The following is a 20882-nucleotide window of genomic DNA, read 5'->3' on the forward strand; positions in this document are numbered from 1 at the left end:
CATGTCTGCTAGGCAGTCTAGTCAAAGGTCATTTGATAGTGACCTGAATCTATCTTTTGGGACAGATGAGTGTATTACACTTCACACACTGAGGCCTTGTCTATGCTATCCTTCCCTCTCCCCACCAATCTAACCTATGCCACTTCAACTGCACAAATATCTGCCACATAGCAAAGACAAGCTGTGATTTTATGCCAACACAAATCTGCATTTCAGTGGTTCTAAAGCCCACTATTTCTCCCAATTTTAGGGTGCAGCTTCTTTGGTCTCAGCTCTGTAAAGCCAAAAGAACAGATTTCATGGGATTTTCATCTTAAAAGAACACTACCACTGTCTTGGTATCTTACATAACACTCTTATACGCTCAACATTGCCTGCTTATGGAGCCAACATTAATTAAGTGCCCAGTACTTAACAAGTTACTAGCTCAGCTACAAATGAAGTAGGAGAATACTGCAACAAATACTATGTTTTACCCTGACCCTTACAGAATCTTGGAGAATTTGTATAACACATTCCATTCCATACCTGCAAATTTTATATTGTTTGAATAAATATGCACCGCCTAATGTTTGCTATTAAGTAATGATGCATTTTTTGAAAACTCAACCATCTACTTCTAAAACGATTCAGAGTACTGTCTACAATGTCTGCAAGAAGATGATAGCATACTGAATCTGACAATCTCATACAAATAGCATGCAATATCAGTTTACAAGCAAAGGAGAAACAAGTCAATGACCAAGACTTCCAGCTTTCCCCTTCAGCAATATGCATCAAGCACAGCTTACCTGAGAATTTTAAGATTCACAATTAGTTAGCATAAGATTCAGTAGGCTGGAGTGTGGTATACTCAGTGTAACTTTAAGAGACTGAATTCCACTCTCTTATATGTACCAAAATTGGAAGTGTTTGTATTGGTTCCTAAAGTCAGGGTTGGTTTGTTACCGAAGAGCCCGCTGCCAGTGGTTGTACCAAACGAAGGCGCGCTGGTCGTGGTGGTTCCAAATCCAGCAGGCTTACCGAACAGGGTCTGAAAGGAGAGTAACATGCTTTTAAAACCCAGACACTGGGTAGTAGAAGGCTACTAGGGAACTTTAATCTCCTAATTCAGAATTAGCACTGGACCATTATCTCTCATGTATAAAACTTGGGCACTGGTTTAGCTGGCTGTTAGGAAAACACGGATACAGCTACAATGAGATGGAATTCAAGTCAATTCTATTGCTCAACACATTTAACGAGTCTCAAGTCAGCATCATGTTTGAAATCCAACTCACCAACAGAATGCCAAAGTTGAATTAGCTTTTATTTAAATAGTGTATCCATCACAGAATTATGAGCAGATACAAATGCTCTAAAGTGTAGCACTACAGTACTCAAGATTTTGTATTATTCCTGCTACGGTTCTTTTAGTATGTAAATGCTAGAGCAAATTTTATTACCAATCTACTAAAATGTATACAACTAAATTCATATGTGAACTAGTGATTTTAAAAGGGATTTAGGATATTTTAGAAGAGTAGCTTTTCTTGGGTCGTATGTAGTACAATAATATTCAGACAAAGTGAAGTAGTACAGCTCTTCTAATTTGTCTTGTCTAAGTGTACGCTCAATATCAATAATTCTATCGGTTACTCAGGCACCTCTATCATTTGTGCTTTTGACACTATACTCCAGCATCTTGAGCATGTCTGAATAGTTCCAGTCATTTGCCTGGCAGATCCTGTAACACAGGATCGGCACCTCCATTAACACTAATCCCACATGATACATTTTATAATGTACCCTTAGTATAACAGTTAAGGCTCTAGTTCTGAGACTATAAGTCAGTAGAAACACCTTGACAATTCAGATTACTCCCCTCTGCAGGAGAACATTACTGAAAAGAAGCCTACTACAGGCCTCTAAAATAATGAAGTTTTTACATCCTTAGTCAAATTTCATTAAGATACAGACATACCGAACCGCCAACACCGAATCCCGTGTTGGCTTGTCCAAACAGACCAGTTCCAGTTCCTGTTCCAAATCCAGTGGCAGCATTTGTGTTGGCAGCTGTTCCGAAAAGGCTTCCAGGCTGTGAGACTTGCGTTGCCCCAAATAAACCCTGCAAACATTAATCTTGTTTGAAAAAGACCAGTAACTACTCTACTAAACAGTTATAGCAGTTTTGTTGGACTATTGAAAAGAAATAATTCTGAAGATCAGAGTCTATAATCAGAAGAAATAAGCCCTATGATATTAAATGAAACATTTTTATTATATCTATATTACAGAAGGAATTCACTTTCCTACCATTGTGTTTGTATTTGGTTGTCCAAGAGTGCTGGTGTTCCCAAAAGAAAAGCCAGTGTTCGGTGTTGTGGTGGCCTGGCCAAATGGTTTGCTAAACAGACTGGTAGTCTGCTGAGGCTGCTGACCAAAAAGGCTTCCTGCTGTTCCTGTTCCAAAGCCAGTTGTACCTGTGATGGGTAGGAAATGAGAGGACAGGCTATAGAATTACAACTCGTGAGTCAAATTCATGCATTGAATTGAGTAAGCCAAATGCACACAGCAGTAACCTAAAATAGATGCTTGAACTGAAAATTGAGTAGCACAATGTCACATGTAAATTAATACTGTATCCAAAATTCAAAAAACTTAAAGGTTCATGTACCTTGTTAGATGTGTTTTTTCCAACCTGCCTGTGATCAGTGCTAGTTTTCACAAAATAATTGGATTTATTCTAAAGAGACAGCTTCCAAGTTTGCTAAATATTCTCAAATAAATACAACTGACCAATGACTGATTTTACATGGCTAGCTGGTCCTATATTGTACCAACTGGACTGTAGTTAGAACATCTGACTAGTCTGATTGCATAGAAGAAAGGAAGGCAACCAAGAAAAGTTTAACAAAAGGAACAATTCTTAGAAGAGATACCCAACATCAAATTCCAAGTCTACAACAACTTCTACAGCTACCAATACATAGAACTCTAAAATTCCTGCCAAACTAATTTTTAATTTTGTTTTTTCAGCCTCTAGAAGAAACAGCTTGACTAGTTTGTTTGCATGTGACTGACAAGAAGTGCGAAAAGTATAAACATTAAAAAAAACTTAGAGCCACATCCAAATAGCTTTCCAAATGAAGTGACAAAGTTCATGGTCATTATTAGACTAGAAATTCTTGAATACCTAACTACTATAAAAGGTCTGTGTCTTGAGCACAGAACTCTTGTCTTTCCCAACTGGTTGCTCCATAGGAACAAAACTGCCACTGTACTTCATGGTTGCAGATAAAAGTCACATTAGCGCATTCTCACAGGAGCCTTTGGGTATGTCTACACTGCAGTGTTATTTTGAAATAATGCATCTACACACAAAATGCATTTCAAAATAGCGCCTCCACACTGAGTGGACTCAATCACATTTAAGGCTGGCTGGAACCAGTTCCAGCAGGGCACCAGGTCAGGACTTACTGCGTGGGGCTGCTGCCTGAGGCTGAGGTCTGTGTTTAAAGGGACCCCCCCAGAACAGCCAGTTCTCAGGTTTCCCTGCTTGCTTGTCTAGCTTGATGAGGGACAGCAAAGAATTTTGTCTCTGCGTGTTCTGGTTGCCCTCACTCGGGACACCACAGCACTCTGCAACATGGAGCCAGAGCTGCCCCGTGCACTTTCTGAAGGCTGCCATTTGGGAGGACCATCGGGGGGGGAGGGGGGGATTGTCAGTATCCAGGAGGCCCTGTGGGAGAACGTCCACCCTGAGGAGCACTAAGACCCTCCCTGGTCTGCCCCTCTGGGGGCTTGTGCCTCATTCCTCCCTCACATCCTTCCACTTACCCCTCCCTAACCCCCCTTCCTGATGTCAAATAAAATACACATTTTCATGAACACAAACTCTCTTTATTTAATAAAACTGGGGGGAGGGAAAGAAACTCTGGTGAGACTGGGGAAAGGAGGCAGGAGAGGGGAGGGGGAAAACCTGTGAGGAGGGAGCTGGAAGGGGGAAGCAAGGGGAAGGGGAAGCTCAGGGCTCAGAGTTGGGGGTCTCACTGGACCAACTTGATTGTCATGCAAACCTGCTCCTGGGTTCGCATGTGGCCGTTCGTGGCCAGGCTGGCAGCTATCCTGCCACAGACAGCTGCGTTCCTCTATCTAGTGCAGAGATCATGGACATTGGGGGCATCCCCCCCCCCAAACCTGAACAAGGTCCATGATCTCTACCCTGGACCAGGAAGGTGCCCGCCTTCTCCGGGTCCTGGCAGGCTCCTGGGAGCTGACAGACTGCTCCTGGGAAGCAGTGGAGGGCTGGCTGCCAGTGGCTTGCTGGCTCATGTTTTGGGGCCACTGGGTCAAAGGCAGTGACTGCTGGCTCTGGGCTGGCACAAGCACCGTGGCCAGAGTCACCCCTTTAAGGGCTCCAGAGAAGGGGGCAGGGAGAGAAGTGTTCTTGGTTGAGGCTGGAGTGTCCACCAGGGCACCCTGGGAAGGCTGGAGGCCCTCCATTTTGAAATAAGTGTCTACACAGCACTTATTTCTAAATAGCTATTCGAATTTGGAATTATTCCTTCTAGAATGAGGTTTACCAAATTCGAAGTAAGCACCCTGCTATTTCAAATTTAATTTGAAATATCAGTTTGGCTGTGTAGATGTTAGGAAAGTTATTTTGAAATAAGGGCTGTTATTTTGAAATAACATTGCTGTGTAGACATACCCTTTGAAATGTGCACAAAAACCACACACTACCATGGCAGGTTCAATACAATCTATAAGAATCATAAAACGTACCCAAAGAAAATCTTACTCCTTGATGGGATACACATTCACTGATTTAATAATTATACAAGTCTATCTTGATAACACTTCCCTACGTTGAGATGTGCAGATTTAGCAGAATTTCTGTATTGCAAAAGTTAGCCATATAATCTATTTTTGAACTGTTCTTCCCATTAACACATTTCAGTTTTCAGCTAGCATTGAGAGAGGTTCTTCCATAGGCCTAGTTAAAACACATGGAAATATCACCACAAAAGTAAACTGCATTCACTGGTATCAGTTATTTTGTGTCAAGAAACACTAGAATACAGGCACACATTAAGGATGTAAGCGACTAGTTGACTACCTGATAAGCAAATACTTATCTGGTAGTCGAGTAGGAACTCAGCTAGTTGCTCCCCCTTCCCCACTTGCTGCCTCAATAAGAGAGGGGCAGCAAGGGGGCGGGGCAGGAGCAGGGCTGGTGGGAGCTGGCTTAGAAGCCGGTTCCCCCAGCACCATCTCCGCATGGGGGTAGGAAAAGCAGAGGGCAGCAGGGACAAATGGCGTGAGCAGCAACTGAAACAGGTCCGACTGCTGCTCCTCTCCCTTTCAAATGTACAAGAGCCGCCTGCAGCTCCTGTCCATTTCAAAGACAGAAGCACAGCGGGATAGCAAGCACCCTCTTATAGAATACATGAGTAGTCGGAAATTCCATCAACTTACTCAATTGGCTGACTAAGCAAAATTTAACATCCCGAGTACATATAAACTGCTTGTGCTAAGATGGCAGCAGGAGTCTAATGTTTCCAAAGATAATGAAGTAGAAGTTTTCAAATATAATGAAGTAGAAGTTATCCAGATTCTGCTCTAATGAAGGAAGCAAGTTCCTGCAAGTGTTAAGTACATTTTCTATCGGGGTTCTGTCCTGATTTAGTTGGCAGAACTGAACTCTAGACCATCACTCCCATGTGGTTGATGGGACCAAATTCACTACCAGTATCATGAATACATTATATTAATCAGTGATTTTTGTTAATGGCACACAAGGACTGTAAGGCTTTCTTGTAATGCCAGATCCCCTCTCAATATTTGTCAAAAGACATACATCAGTGCAGGAACTGATTAAAGGTTTCCAAAATTTGATAATTATAATCTAGTTACATAAAGTGAGAGTTTACCACCCCAAAATAAAATTGTCCTAACAGCAAAATGGGAAACGGTAAGTAGCCTTGAATTCTTAAGTACCAGTTAGACAAGCTAGCAGGTATGGCAATACTTACTTGTTCCAAAGGCTGTTTTATTCGGGCCATAAGAAAAACCTGCATTAGTGGTGGAGGATCCAAAGAGTCCAGTAGCTGTGCTGGAAGTAGCTGTGGAGGAGCCAAATAACCCTGCAGCTGCTCCCGCTGGGTTTGAGGGCCCTTTCCTGTTTGCCTGGTAATCTTCCAAGCGGAGTTCCTAACCCAAAAAACAAACCAAAAAAAACCCAATATTAGTTCTCTTTACTCAGTCATTCCATGTGGGACAAATTAAGTTTGAGCAATTGTGCTAGTGCCTCAGAGCCAAAAGCTCAGAAAATGGACAGCTGCTGCCACTCTCCTCCCCACATCAAAAAAATCCCAGTATTTTACAGAGGATGCATTTAAAGTCTGACACTTTAGAAGTGTTACAGGTTTCACTAATATTCTACACTTAAAAGGAAACACTGTCAGAACTTGAATTAACTTACGTGTATACCCATTAGTTCATCTTAAACTTTTGAAAGTTGTATTTTTAAATAAACAATGACCTACCTGTAAAGTTAACAGGGCCTTTTGACTAGAACTAAGTTTTACAAACAATTTGCTTTTTAAGTGAAGAGCTTCTAGAATTAAGACCCTGAAGAGAATTTACATCAGAGCACTTCATAGCAGCCCCAACTGCTAGTCATCCTCTCATTTCCTCTATAATGAAGAATTGTTCTTTACAGTATGTTTCTCTCTTCCATTCCAAGAGAGTCTAAAAGTTAATTTCAGATCTGTAGGGTGCCATGTTAAACATTTAAAAAGCACAGCTGAAGAAAACAAATAGCGAACTGCTCTACTACAGGATAACAAATCATCCTGCCACAGGTTTATAATTTTAGAAAGTTAACAGCCTTCAAAGAACACTAAAATGATGCCAATAACTGATGATTAATATTAATGTATTGTATGGACCCAATATCAGGATGTTCATATATCAAAGTATAAGACCAAAGCTTACTGAGGGAAGCAGCAAGAAAGTTTAGATCTTTGATTTGACTAACCTCCAGGGATTTGCTTTCATATTCCTTCATAGCAGTAATACACTGGTGCTTAGTACTGATGTTAGTGCTAACTCCAGATTTTACCATAGTGTCTGTGCCGGTTGGTGGCTGTAAGGAAATAGATATTTAATTTGTTTTATGTCCAACTATGTTTTTACAGGTGTACATGTCTACTTTTCAGATGCATAATGCTGAAGTCTAAATTTAGTACACGAACCAGAATGTAGTAGCATAGTCTTATGCGTAGCTGCGCAGCCTTTATCAGCAATCAACACAATAAACGCCCCACAGTAAGCCTGAGAGTTCAATGCAATTTGCCCTTTTACTTTGAAAGTTTAAAGGCAACACATCCCCTGACTTCTGATATTAGTTCTCTAAACCTTTGAGAGTTATCCCTAATAACCTCTCTCTATCCTACAGAGAATTACATTGTGTGACCCCCATCACTTGTGATCAAGTTTGTCTTCACTCGTCCTTGCATTCCTATGAAGCTCATGTCCTAAAAGACAGTTTCAGTGAAAAGTCTCCTTGTCTTAGGACAGTGCACATAGCATGCGGAAGCCTCAGCCCTCTCGTTTCTGAAGATCAATCACAGGGATGTCTGGCAGAGTACTCTACACCCACAGCTGCTCTCCAGGGCAGACACGAAAGTTGAAACTTTCACCATTACCCCATTTTTGCAGTTTCTCCTCTTTCGGACCATCATTCACTTCTCAACTGCCACAGAATCTTCAAGGCTGTTTATTCCAGACACCTCTTAAAGGGGCCTCAACCTAAAGAGTCACCTAAAAAGGTTCTTAGTGTTTCTATATATCTTTCTAGATCTCCACGGACTCAACCTGGCAATATACCACTAACATACCAATAAAGCTTACCCTTCATCAGTACTAGTAAGAATTTAGTCTTGATTATAAAAGAGATGCAATAGAATTTTTACTTTTGTCAGCACTCTGAAAATTCTATTGTAAACATAAGCTAGAAACAGTCTGTGTGGAAAGAATTCAGACACAAGTTCTAGATCTATGCATCTCTAAAAAGTCTAGATGATAAATTAGTATACATCTCCCACACAATAATTCAAGACTTTCCAAAACCAAAGTTTAAGTGGATGAATTATTTCTGGACAAGCTGCTTGCATAAGCTGCCACAACTGCAATAGTTCTACTGGCGTCCACATGACAAAAAAGCACTGTTGCACCTTCTACAATTGCCTATGAATCAGTTATTATATTCTAAAGGTCCTAGCAAGCCAACTGTTAAGTAAAGAATAGCAGAACGTACAGCTCCCTAGAGTAAACAGAAGTTAGATCATCAGCAGAATAGAACTCACATTAAATTTAATGGTAGTCCCAGTTGGAGCAGCAGCAAAGCTAGTTGGGCCAAACAGAGAGCCAGATGTACCCCCAAAAGGGTTGGAGGTAGTGTTAGTGGTTCCAAAGAGACCTCCACTACTGGTACTTGTCCCAAAGTCTATAAAGAAGAAAAAAAAAATCATTAAGATTTTTCTTTTTTTTTTTTTTAAGAGCTACAAACCAATTTTATTCAAACCACACTCAAGTACAGAGATTTGAGGCAGAGTTAAGTTTCCATATCATGCATTTAAACTTAAAGGCTTTCCTTCTGGCTCATTCTTTCATATACCACCAAGAAACCTTTGAAATTGATCACAATTTATTGGCGAAGGATAAACTTGAGATAATCATGTATATAATCTGTCATGAAACCTACAGGTCAACAATTGTTAAATATATAAAAACAGACCATGACAATCGTATGGTCTTGTCAAGCTATTTAGATTATTCCTTCCCTAACCATTATTGTGCTATTTCCTCATGTTAGATCTAAACTTAGGTTAACCTGTTGGGCAAGAGACTATATTGACTGTCAAACAGAATGTATATTTGTGGGAGACTACATTATCACTGAGAACAACAAAGGCTACTAATACAGCTGCCTTAAGGGATATGAAAATAATGACCAGACTGAATCAATACAGGTAGAAATCAAGTACCTGTCACAAACTAATTCAAGACCATGTAAAACTACATACCATCACAAGATTAAGAATAGAGGTCTCAAACATAACTTTGTCTGGTACCCATTTCACCTTGCTTCTTTAACAACCATCTCCAGTTTGGAAGGCTCCCCAAGTTCCTGGTTTAAAACTACCTATCTTCCAAAAGCACCTTGATCCTCTAAAACAGTGGTCCCCAATGCGGTGCCCATGGGCGCTATGGCGCCTGCTGGGGCATTTATGTGCACCCGCCTGACGCCACCCCCGGGTACGCGGTGTATGCACGGCCTCCGCCCCCAGGCAGCCCGGCAGCCCCGCACAGCGCCCAGGCAGCCCCGTGTGGTGCCTGCCACCCAAAAAGGTTGGGGACCACTGCTCTAAAACCTTCAAGACATTCTCTGAAAGCTTTTCTTAAAGGCATCAAAGGCGCATCAGTGGAATAAATAAAAGTATTGCTACTGGGGATTTATACCAATGCAGGGACCCATGTCTACATTCCCCTGACAGAGTATTCATGCGATCAACCAAGCAATGGAGAACATAAGAGCAATGATTTAGCTAGTTTCACACTGTTCCTACCACCACCACTAGTGAAGTTGTGCGCTACGTGCACAGATCTTGTGCTAGAAGATTAATTCAAGAGGTAAAGGGAGTGACTTAGACACAGTTCAGAAATGAGCTTGGTCTCTTGGTTCCTTGGGGGGAAGCAGAGGCTAAGAGTAACTCCTCTGCTCAGAACAGTTTAAGGCAGCAACTGCAAGGGCTGCATTGTGCTGCAAAAGGAACCTATTGCAATATGTTTCTAATATACTATTCAGTCCTCTGACACTAGCAATCTTATTCCTGTCCTAAAAAATACTAGTGTGGAGATTAAAAGCTAAAATGAAACTGATCCAACAGGAAGATCAAGTCCGGTAACTGGACAAGCTACAAACAGTAGTATCAGCCAATGTATTTGAGATACATGTCCCAAAGTCCTAGCTACAGACTTTAGGATACAACGAGCAGGCCAGTTCACTGACAAGTATTGTGGATCTCAGTAAATTCTACTGTTGGCAAACCTTCAAGGAAAAGGTAGTGAAGGCACAGTAGTAATAATGGATTTGCACCATTTCATCAACCACTATGTGTTTCATGCTACTTTAACCACCATCCTTCAACATTTACTCAGAGCTGGAAAACATGCAGTAGTTTCTACTTACTTCCAAACCCAGCTGGTTTATTCTGGGCAAAGGCATTATTCTGAGATGAGAAGAGACCTCCGCCAGTGCTGGAAGTCCCAAACAAGCTGTTGGAAGTTCCAGTTGATGTTCCAAAACCAAAGCCAGTGCTTGTGGAGGAGGTGGCTGGTTGGCTAAATGTACTTGAACCAAACAATCCTCCTGAAACCAGAATACACAACAGGATTAAAACTAAATCAACTATTTTCAACAGCACTGTGAATAAGTTAAAATGAGGTATTCTGATTACTGAGGACTCAGTGATACAGCAACTTCAGCAATACCTGGTTTAGTTTGTGTGTTCCCAAAGAGACTTCCTGTGTTATTGTTTGACCCAAAGGCTGATGTTCCAAAGGCTCCTCCACTGGTGGTACCAAAGCCTGCATCTGTATAACAAAACAACTTGGATATGAGACAGGCATATACACACAGAAACCATGTACTCCAGCTGTATTCCCAGCTTTCCCTAGTTATTTATTCATAGTCATGGAACAAATCACAGCCTCAGCTTTCCACCTGAGTGATGCAATTTAATATTTTTACAGCACTCTGGAAAAAATGAAGTACTATAAGAGAGTTGTGTGTCCATCATCAATGTTGGAATGCAAGGATTTCCGTTCCATACCAAAAGGTTGAGATTCCCATTGTTTACTTTAATTTTTGGCATTACTTTCACTCTAACTGAACAGCTAGATTTGACAGGCATAAAGCTTATTAATGGAAATTCAGAAACACTGCAATGAATTTTCAGTCATTAAGCCAATACAAGAACATTAGAAATCCATAAATGGATGTGCACCCTGTTTACAATCGCACTTTTTTGCAGCCCCAACAGATTCCATAGATTCTTCACCATGGGCAATTTCTCCTTTACTGTCTAACTTCCTTCATTTTGGGGTTGAGGTAAGTGCCTTTGAAAACTGGACTTACCCCACTATTTGAATTGTTACTGTAGCTGCCCAGTGATCACCTTGCTGAATGCACAAAGAATTACAGAACTAGTATATCCTCCACTTAATTTGTTTGCAAATACATTTCAGTTTAACATGCTTAACATTTTATTTTATTAAAAAATAAAAATTCTGTCGTGTCCAATTCCCACTCCCATTCATTTCTCTTTCTGTAATTTCTAATTTGTAGATTACTTCCAATGACCAAATCCACTACCAATAGTTTTTTTCATTGAAAAAAAAAACCCCACAATGGTAGCTCTATTACTTACTTTGTCCAAAGGTTGAAGTAGTTCCAAAGCCACCAGCAGTGCCTCCAAATGGGGTTCCAAATGATTTGTTGAACATTTTCAAGGTGTATCAGGTTTTCATAAACCTGGAAAGAAATTAATCCAATTAATCACTTAAACCCAATTTTGAGACACAACTTTTCAGCTTCTGTACATCCATTGTCAGTGGCACTAAACTTCACAACACCCAAGTACCTAAGTTCCAAAATACATCAACCCAAGATGAAATCCTACATTATCTTTAAGCAAGAATCATTCTTCCGGAGACTCAAATTCAATTAAGGAGGTCGGAATCAAGTAATGATGACAAAACCTGAGCAACATAATGGGAAGTTTCAGTATTCAGAAAGTCAGTAAAGAGGATAATTTGGTTAAAATGTTACTGGATTACACTGGTCATGAATGACAAAGTTCCACTTAAACCTTAATAGACCTGCTTCTGTTCATTACATTTGCAAACAGTATGAGCCAAGTAGCTTCATCCAGGGATCTACAGTATCAGTTTGTCAAATGTAAGAGTTACTCTGATTACCAAGACCGTCTACATGTGAAACAAGAATGGCTAATACAACATTTTCCTTGGTCCAAAGACAAAAATATCTTGTGTTTCAGGTGCACAAAACATTGAATTAATGACACCATGGTCAGTTTTGCTGGTGCTACTTAGATTTCTCTGGGCAACAGTAAAATTGAAAAAAATCATATTCTTCCTTGGGAAAACCATCAGCAACAGAGGCAGGCACTGTTATTGAGGAGGTAGGATAGGAGCAATCTTTCTTTAAGTTCCCCTTCTCCCCCCAAAAGAGACCCTGATTAGCTACAAGCTGACAGAAAGCAATCAAAGCCCTTCAAGCACTGCATGCAGACTAGGAAAGATAAGCTGTGTTATTGTAGTCATGTGGGTCCCAAGGTATCAAGAGACAAGGCAGGCAAGATATCTTTTATTAGACCAACTTCTGTTAATGAGAGCTTTTGAGCTTATACAAAATTTGAAAATTAGCTCTATGTAAGCTCAAAAGCTGTCTCACTTCAACAAAAGTTGTTCCAATAGAAGACATTACTTTATCTACCTTGTCTCTTACATCTCCTAGTGCAATCACGCCTCAAAGTTGTCTATTATCTCAGGTGTCTTACAATTTACAGTTAGCATGCTGCTGGAGTGCCAAGTGTCAGCTATGACTTAATGTTTAACTGTTAGCAGCTCAACAATTTTTCCTGTGTTATTTTTTTCCAAAGTTCTCCTATGAAGAACATTCAGTCTTTGCAATTTATAGCCAGGCAAGTTCTCAAGCTATTTCCCAAATTTTTAAATAAACTCTGTAAGTCTCACCTTAGCCTATCCCTGGTTACTCTTTGCAGATGACATGCTTTCCCCCACTCCTCCTATTATCCTGCATGATGAAGACATACAAAGCAGTATTAGCTTCTCTGTAGTCTCCTTATCCTCTGCTTGTTTCCTTTACACCCTTGTGATAAAAAGCCATACCTACACTAAATTGAACTGTTCTGACACAGCTATGATGCAGTTACAAAAAAAAGGGAGGGGGTTAATATTTTAGGCCTGAAGTAAGGTCAAGTCTTGCTGAGAAAACAGTGAGCAAGAATCAGGTCAAATCAGGCCCTGTTCTGTTACAAAGCAGATGCCTTCTTGCAGGCTCACTGGCCAATACACAGACAGCGTACTGGGGGGGAACTGGCTTTTAAGTCACTTCCCCCAGCACCAGCTCACTCCCCTTCCTCCAGCTTATCGGGTTGTCAACTACTCACTTTACAGCCCTACTCCCAGCACACACCACTCCTACACCCTGCTGCCTCTATGTGCAGGACAGCAGCCAGCTCCCGGCAAGTACCAGCTCCCGCCCAGCATTACTGCCTCAGGTACAGAGGTGACAGCGCAGGGCAGCAGCTGGTTCCTCAAGAGCCACATGTAACCATTTGGGTAACTGAGCATTGGTTATCTATTTAAATGGCTACACTCTTACATCTCTAGTAAGGAAGTTAAACTTAGATTAATCAACTCATCGAAGGACTCAACTACTTGAGTCCTCCATTGGCCCCATGCTCCCCAAGCGTGCTTTGCTTTTAAAAAGCACAACAGCCCTTCAAAAGCAGGGAGAACAGGGGCTGCTTGAGTCCCCCACTCGCCCCCTGCTCTCACAGTGCTTCTGCTTTTGCAATGTAGCAAAAGCCCCGCTCTTGCTACATTTCAAAAGCAAAAGCACTGCCAGCTGCACCCCTACCTCCCTCCATGGAGACAGGGCTGGGGGAAACTGGCTTTAGACAGCTCCTCCCAGCACCGGCTCCTACTTCCCCCCTTGCTGCCTCTCTTTGATAGAGGTAGCGAGGAAGGGGGAAGTGACTAGTTGACTGGACTAGTTGCTTACATCCCTAATCCCTAGTGTAAACATACTCCTTGAAGATGATGCAAGGACAAGCTGTCCCTTTTTAAAGATAAAGTCAGGGTGACAGATGTTTTAATCAGATCAACATGTGCAAGATATGGAGTGGTAACTAACATCAGAGAAGCAACATGTCACAGGGATGTATCTGTCAACTGAGGGGGGGAAAATGGAAAATGCTGCCATTTACTGAGCCACATCCATTTAATGGGAATACATGGTGCTAATGTAAATGCAGATGTGAATCTGGGGAAATAAGACCATGCTTTGTTGACAATAAACTTGGGCAAAGACACAAGGTCTTTTTAGGAAGCTTGCCTGAGGTCTGCCAACCAGCATGGCGCACGCACGCACAAAAAAACCCAACAACTGACTTCTGGAAGTAACTATTCAACTCTATTCAGCACTGGTGAGGAGGCCTCAGTTAAAAACCATTTCAACTGCAGTGCTTTCTAGGTACTTAATCTAGAGTTTCCAGAAGCAATACATTCTGGATTTCCAATAGCCACAAATACACTAGGCCCACCTTTTATACCTTCCTGTATGTACTAATTTTTGTTACCTTTACTTCCTAAGATTTCTTCTCTGATTAAATTGCTCCTAAACAGTCATTAAGATAATTCCATTTTAACTTCCTAACTTTTCCCTTTAGCCTTGGACCTTCCTTGCTTTCCTGAAGCTTAGTGCGCCAGTAATATTGCTTGGTATGGTCCCACAAGAATGATAGAGTTACTAAAGCTACCTATGCACTAAGAAAATGTTCTTAATGACCAACTCGTGCATCAGCAACTCAGTATAGAAGATAGTGTCCTGCCACTATTTCAATCACTACCCTAAAACGGACCTGTTCCAAACAGTTTGATACTCAAGAACAGGAGAATGGCAGCAACTAATTGCCTATCCACTGGGAGTTAACAGCCATTAATACTGATGAAATGGAACTGGTGTTAGTATGGGATGTATTTCAAAAAATTCTCCTTACATATACACAACACACCCACTCCCAAGATTGAAGTAACAGCTATTCCTTTGCTTGAGAAAAATCTGTATCAATTATCAGGGCTCAACAAATTATGGAAAACCCTACTCGCCAGACAAAAAAGGGACTCGCCATCCTCCCCCCCAAAAAAGTAGTTTTTTTTAAATGGCATAAATTCCTAATAAGAATAAGAACAGTAATTACTAATACATTCTCAATAAATATCACCCAAGTTATTAATAAATATCTTATAAACTTCTACCTTTTCCCTCTGCTGCCATGTCTCCTCCCCTTGCTCCATCAGCTCCTCTGGTGCCTGCTGCTCCCCAACTCCTCACCCGCTGCTGTCCTGACTCCTGCCCTTCTCGCTGCCCTCAGCCTTCCTGAGACCTGCCCCCCTCCACCAGCCCTTCTCTCCCCCCTGTGCCCACTCCTCCAGTAGCCCCACTCTGATCAAGTGAGCTACCCCTTCTCATTCCCTCTCCTAACACCTCCCTCTACACACCTGCCCTACCTCTCTCCTCTGATGCTGGTGTCTGCCCTTCTGCTTCACCCCCAGAATCTCCTGGCACCTGCACCCTCCTGGTTCCTCCCCCTTCCCTCACTGCCACTGCCCCTGCCCCGCCCCCTTTTTCCCTGATACCCACCCCCTCAGCGCCCTCTGCCCCCATTCCTCATGCCCCTGTGCCCTCACACATGCCTTGCTCCATCCCCACCTTCCTCATGACCATCTCTTTTTTCAATCCTTCTCTCAGCACCTCCCCCTCCACCCTCTAGCCCCCAGTGACCTTACCCTCCCCCCTCCACTGACACCTCCCCTCCTGCCCTTTTCCTCATTGTCTGAACTTGGCCCCCTGGGATTTGTCTCTCCTGCACCCCTGTCCCTTAGTGCCTTCCCCTTTCTTCTTCTTCTCCTCCTGACCTCCTCCCGTCCTCTCCACACAAGCCTCTCCCCCATATTTTTCCCCTCCCCTCCCCACAGCCCAGCCCAGCCGCTTCCCCTCCCCCAGGGCCACGCAAAACATTCCTCCCTTTTTGTTGTCTTTTACATGTTTGCATTTTGCAATGAGGTTTTTTTTTTTTAATTATTTTTGTCCGGCATTTTAGCCCTATAAATAGCAAATAGCATTTTCATTCATTTTTTTCCATAAAGCCAAAAGCGCTTCAAGTAAACTCCCCCTTTCACTTGCTGCTGGGTCACAGCAGCCTTTTCCCTGCCCTGTCCAGCCCCTCCCTATGGGCAAGCACCCCTCACTCCCAACCCACAGGGGAAACAGGGTGCAGGGACAGCACAGAGCCAGAGGGGTGCAGGGAACAGTGGGGGGAGGGAAGAGGGAGAGGGGTGGCACAGGGAACAGGAGGCGCAGAGGGACGCAGGGATCGGGGGGAGCAGTGTGCAATGGAGGCATGGGGAATGGGACGTGGGGAATGGGAGGGGTAGAGGGATCGGGGTCTAGGGACAGTGCAGGGAACAGGGAGCACAGAGCTGGGGGGAGGGAGTAGGGATCGGGGGGAGCAGGGTGCAATGGCAGCGCAGAGTGGGGGGGCAGGGGATCCGGGGTGCAGGCACGGCGTGGGGAATGGGCAGCGGGAGCCAGATGGGGCGCGGGACGGGCGCAGCGAGCCAGGCGGTCAGCAGGGAGGGTCTCTCGCCAGCGAGGGGCTGGGGCCATGGCAGGACTGGGGCCATGGCAGGACTGGGGCCTGGCTCCGCAGCCAGCTCCCGGGGACACACAGCCAGGGTCGAGTTGCCGCGGCCCTTTAAAGTCAGCCTGGTGTCTGCCGGCGCTCCGCCTCCTTGCACCGCAGCTGCACACAGGCAGCCCGGTGCTGAGAATCACTGCAGTTCCCCCTCCCAGGCAGCGCTCTGTTCCTCCACTGGCCGACTTGGATGGGGCCACGCCACCCATAGTGTGGGCTTCGGCCAGCCCGTCACAACCGCTCACCGGGCCAGTCCGCCCCTGCACTTGCCAGCTGGCAAAATCTACTCACCACGGGCGAGCGCATTTGTCGAGCCCTGCCAATTATCTTTTCTAGTTTGAAAAAACAAAACAAACCTGCAGCTTCCAACCATGTTCCTGAGTCAGTCAACCAATTTCTCTGAATTTAGTTGAAATCAATTACTGTTAGCAGATTTTTGCCTTGTTCCAACTAGGCTAGAGACAAAGGCTAGTAGTACAGATTGGACCTCCCTGGTACAGCTGACCCGTCTCAGACAAGGGTTTTCCAGACCAGTGAAGGGAGAAGGCAGGAGGCACACAAGCTACCTGCCACTGCTGCCCCGGCCCAAGGGGTTCCAGCAGGTGCCCTGAGACCCACTCCCCCTTCCCTAGCCACCTCAAACCGTAGTCTATGGATTCTGCCGAGCCAGAGTGTCCCGGACCACAGGTTCAACCTGTATATCCTTGTTATTTTTCCTCATTATACATTGAAAATAAAGTATGTTTACTTTCTATTGACCTGATAGTTAAGTTTTGCCATAGTTCCCATACACTGACAATCAAAAGTGCTGCATCCGCTTCTATGATTTAACTTCTCTTTCCCCGTATGGCTTACAGGTGACTGCTACCATTGTCAAGAGACCATTGCCATCTGAGGTCTCTTGACACTTGTCTTTCCAATTCTCCCTTGCACCGAATGCAGTAGCTTCCTCTACTACTAAGATACCTTCAGTTTATCTAACCGAAGGGCTTCTCAGCTTCTGCTAACATACAACTACAGGCAGTCCCCAGGTTACGTACAAGATAGGGACTGTAGGTTTGTTCTTAAGTTGAATCTGTATGTAAGTCGGAACTGGCATCCAGATTCAGCCGCTGCTGAAACTGACCTGCGCTGACTACAGGAAGCCCGAGGCAGAGTTGCTCTGCCCCGGGCTTCCTGGAATCAGCCAGCTGATCAGTTTCAACAGGCTGAATCTGGACACCAGTTCTTACATACAGATTCAACTTAAGAACCCCAGGCGTCCCCAAGTCAGCTGCTGCTGAAACTGATCAGCGGCCGATTCCAGGAAGCCCGGGGCAGAGCAACTCTGCCTCGGGCTTCCTGTAGTCAGCGCTGGTCAGTTTCAGCAGCGGCTGACTTGGGGACGCCTGGGGCAGAGCTGTTTGGGTGCTGCTGGGTTGCTCCAGTAGCGCCGCTCCTCGGCGCTACTGGACCAACCCAGCAGCACCCAAGCTGCTCTGCCCCAGGCGTCCTGATTCAGCCGCTGCTGAAACTGACCAGCGCTGACTACAGGAAGCCCGAGGCAGAGGAGACCAGGGAGACAGGCAGCAAACCCCGTTCGTAACTGCGGATCCAATGTAAGTCGGATCCACCTAACTCGGGGACTGCCTGTAATCTATCAATTTTCATTTTTAAACCAGGCTCCCTTCAGCAGGAGTTGGAGATAACCGACTTTCCCCATCCTCCCTTAAAAGTATTCTTGTATCTAAACCTAACTAAATCTTCTCTTAGATGAACATTAATCCACCCTTCCATGTAATTCTTCTTCCTTGTTTAAAAGTTATAGTACCATTCTTAACTAGTGAGCAGCTAAAGAGAAGAAAAAGTTGTATTCCTTCCCTATCTCCCACCGCATCCCATCTGTAGCTTTAATCATAGAATCATAGAATAATAGGACTGGAAGGGACCTCAAGAGGTCATAGAGTCCAGCCCCCCGCCCTCAAGGCAGGATCAAGCTCCGTCTACACCATCCCTGACAGATGTCTATCTAACCTGCTCTTAAATATCTCCAGAGAGGGAGATTCCACCACCTCCCTTGGCAATTTATTCCAATATTTGACCACCCTGACAGTTAGGAATTTTTACTACACAAGTCACTATTGGCTAAGAGTTTATTTTTGTATCTTTTATGACACCAAGCACATTAAATCTTAAATGATTTCCAGGGCCTTGCTGGAAGTTCCCCATCTCACTCGTGCTACAAAATTACAGTAAAACTCCAACAGTCCAGCATCCAATAGTCCGGTACTCCTGATAGTCCGGCATCAAAATGGCAAGAGCCTAATGAATGAGCTTCGGCAAAAAATGAGTTACAAGGTAACAGCAGCAGCAGCTGAACTGAGCAAAAAGGGTAAAAAAAGGCTTAAAAAAAACTAAAACATTACAGTATACAGTCTGTACAATAAAAAGGGTTAAGAACACTTTATATACAGTATATAATGTATACTATGTGTGTGTGTGTGTGTGTGTGTGTATATACACACACACACACACAACCATCTTATAGTACCTCCTGATAGTCCAGCATATCCAATAATCTGGCACCACCTAGGTCCCATAGGTTCTGGATTATCAGAAGTCTACTATACTCTTACCTCTGGAACATCCAAAAACACAATAGCATCTGAAATATGAGGCTAGTCTCCCCAACAGAGCCCAACACAAAGGGATAATTAATAGTCTCCAAACCATCCTGGCTGATTGGGGGGTGGGAAGGGAAGAGAATTCAGAGTTCAGAGAGAGAAGTCCTAGCGCTGCCCTCCCATTGACTATGTCAGCAGACGGTGAAACTCAAGCTGTTTTCACCGGACACACTGCCTGCCACGAGACTATTAATAATACACCACTGCACCATCCACACACCTCACTCTGGGGAGTCGCCCGCCTCGACCCCCCCCCCAAAAGTAACGCCCCCCCCCCCACTTCGGGAGGGTGCCCATCACCAGGCGCATCCCGACCATGGGGCACCCCAAAGACAAACCCCGGGCCGCCCTAAGGGGGTCACCGCCAAGCCCGCCGCGCTCTGGGGGGGGAGGAGAGGAGACAGCCCTGCCACCATCCCTCCCCCACGCGCCTATCCTGTGCCCCCAGGGAGCCCCCCCCGGGCTCAGCAGCGCGCGCGCGCACTCGGGCACGCAGCAACCTGGGCAGCCCCCACGCGCCAGGCCGGAGCGCGCGGGGAGGCCTCGCGCCCCCCTGGAGACCAGCCCCGGGCGGGAGGAAGCGAGGCGCGCGGCCTGCGCGGCGGCCTGGGGCGAGCCGCGAGCGGCAGAAAAGCGCCGGGCTCCGCTGGAGAGGCCGCGCGGCCCCGCCCGCGCCTTACCGAGGACCCGGGCCCCGCGACGGGAGCGACTCGACCGCGCCGACAGCAAACGGCACCGCCACGACGCCCACCCGTCCGCCGTCGCCTCACAGGAGGGGAAACTGCGTCACACTCCGCTCGCGCTCCCACCTCCCGCCGCCGCGCCCCGCCTCCCCGCGCGCCCTATTGGCCCGCGTAGCCCGCCGTTCCGTCCGCCTATTGGCTGCCGCCGTTTGAAACCGAGGCAGGTCCCGCCTCCGCCTGGCTGCCTCCGCTGATTGGCGAAGGGGACGTTTCGAACGTCACGAGCGACACGAGTTCTCATTGGTCAACATGAGAGCGGTTGGCCCAGACTCCGTCCTCTTCCAGCGGCGCTCTTCCCCACATCCGGGTCATTGAGTCACCTCTCTAAAGGGCGGGGAAAGAGGAGGGGCTTAATCCTGCGCCCGCCAATCACACGGCAGCACCACGTTACCATGGCAACCGGGGCTGGGCCTGTGTTTTCTTGGGGAAAAGACATGGGCCACGTGGTCCGGGTGCCTTCCAAAGTAACCAGCCAGCAGCTCCCCTTGTGTGTCCCTGTCCCTGGCCTGCCCCACAGTGGGCACTGCCCCAGCCCTGCTACCAGACTCTCCCTTAGGAGTCATAGGCCCCAGGGCAGTACTATTACACTGGTGCCCCTCTGCAGCGGGGATGATGATTTTTGTAGAGATGTGATTTTATAATCTCCAGCAACTCTCTCGTGAAATACTTTTAAAACAGATTTTAAACTAAGCTCCTGCAGACTAACACAACTGGTTCGATGTCTTCATTACCACTTGGATAGGCTCCGTGTTGTGCTAATCGCTCTGGCAGGCTTTTTCACTTTTAAGTCAACTAGATCCTCTCCTGAGAAAGCAGAGCCACAGAACAAGGATGGGAAGAGACAAGTGGGTGAACATTAAGACTAAGTGGTGCCCCAAATTTTCAGGTGCCCTTCACGG

At 45.1% G+C, this 20882-nt stretch overlaps 1 protein-coding gene across 4 annotated transcripts in view; it reads right to left on the reverse strand.

Annotated features, from left to right (window-relative positions):
* Positions 1 to 20077, reverse strand: part of NUP98 (nucleoporin 98 and 96 precursor) — a 59877-nt gene extending 39800 nt beyond the window's left edge. For 3 of the 4 annotated variants that reach the window (XM_075919683.1, XM_075919682.1, XM_075919680.1), the window contains exons 1-10: positions 19921 to 20077; positions 11481 to 11584; positions 10543 to 10644; positions 10241 to 10420; positions 8355 to 8494; positions 7025 to 7132; positions 6018 to 6195; positions 2296 to 2462; positions 1964 to 2107; positions 949 to 1033 (exon numbers count right to left, since the gene is read on the reverse strand). In XM_075919683.1, coding sequence (XP_075775798.1) covers positions 949 to 1033; positions 1964 to 2107; positions 2296 to 2462; positions 6018 to 6195; positions 7025 to 7132; positions 8355 to 8494; positions 10241 to 10420; positions 10543 to 10644; positions 11481 to 11556 — 1180 coding nt within the window. In that variant the 5' untranslated portion in view covers positions 11557 to 11584; positions 19921 to 20077. Of the gene's footprint in view, positions 1 to 948; positions 1034 to 1963; positions 2108 to 2295; positions 2463 to 6017; positions 6196 to 7024; positions 7133 to 8354; positions 8495 to 10240; positions 10421 to 10542; positions 10645 to 11480; positions 11585 to 12828; positions 12890 to 19920 lie in introns of all 4 variants that reach the window. The other variant, XM_075919681.1, reaches the window with a different exon arrangement.
* Positions 20078 to 20882: the final 805 nt, after the last annotated feature.

The sequence above is a fragment of the Pelodiscus sinensis genome, chromosome 1 (genome assembly GCF_049634645.1).
Source record: "Pelodiscus sinensis isolate JC-2024 chromosome 1, ASM4963464v1, whole genome shotgun sequence".
NCBI lineage: Eukaryota > Metazoa > Chordata > Testudines > Trionychidae > Pelodiscus > Pelodiscus sinensis.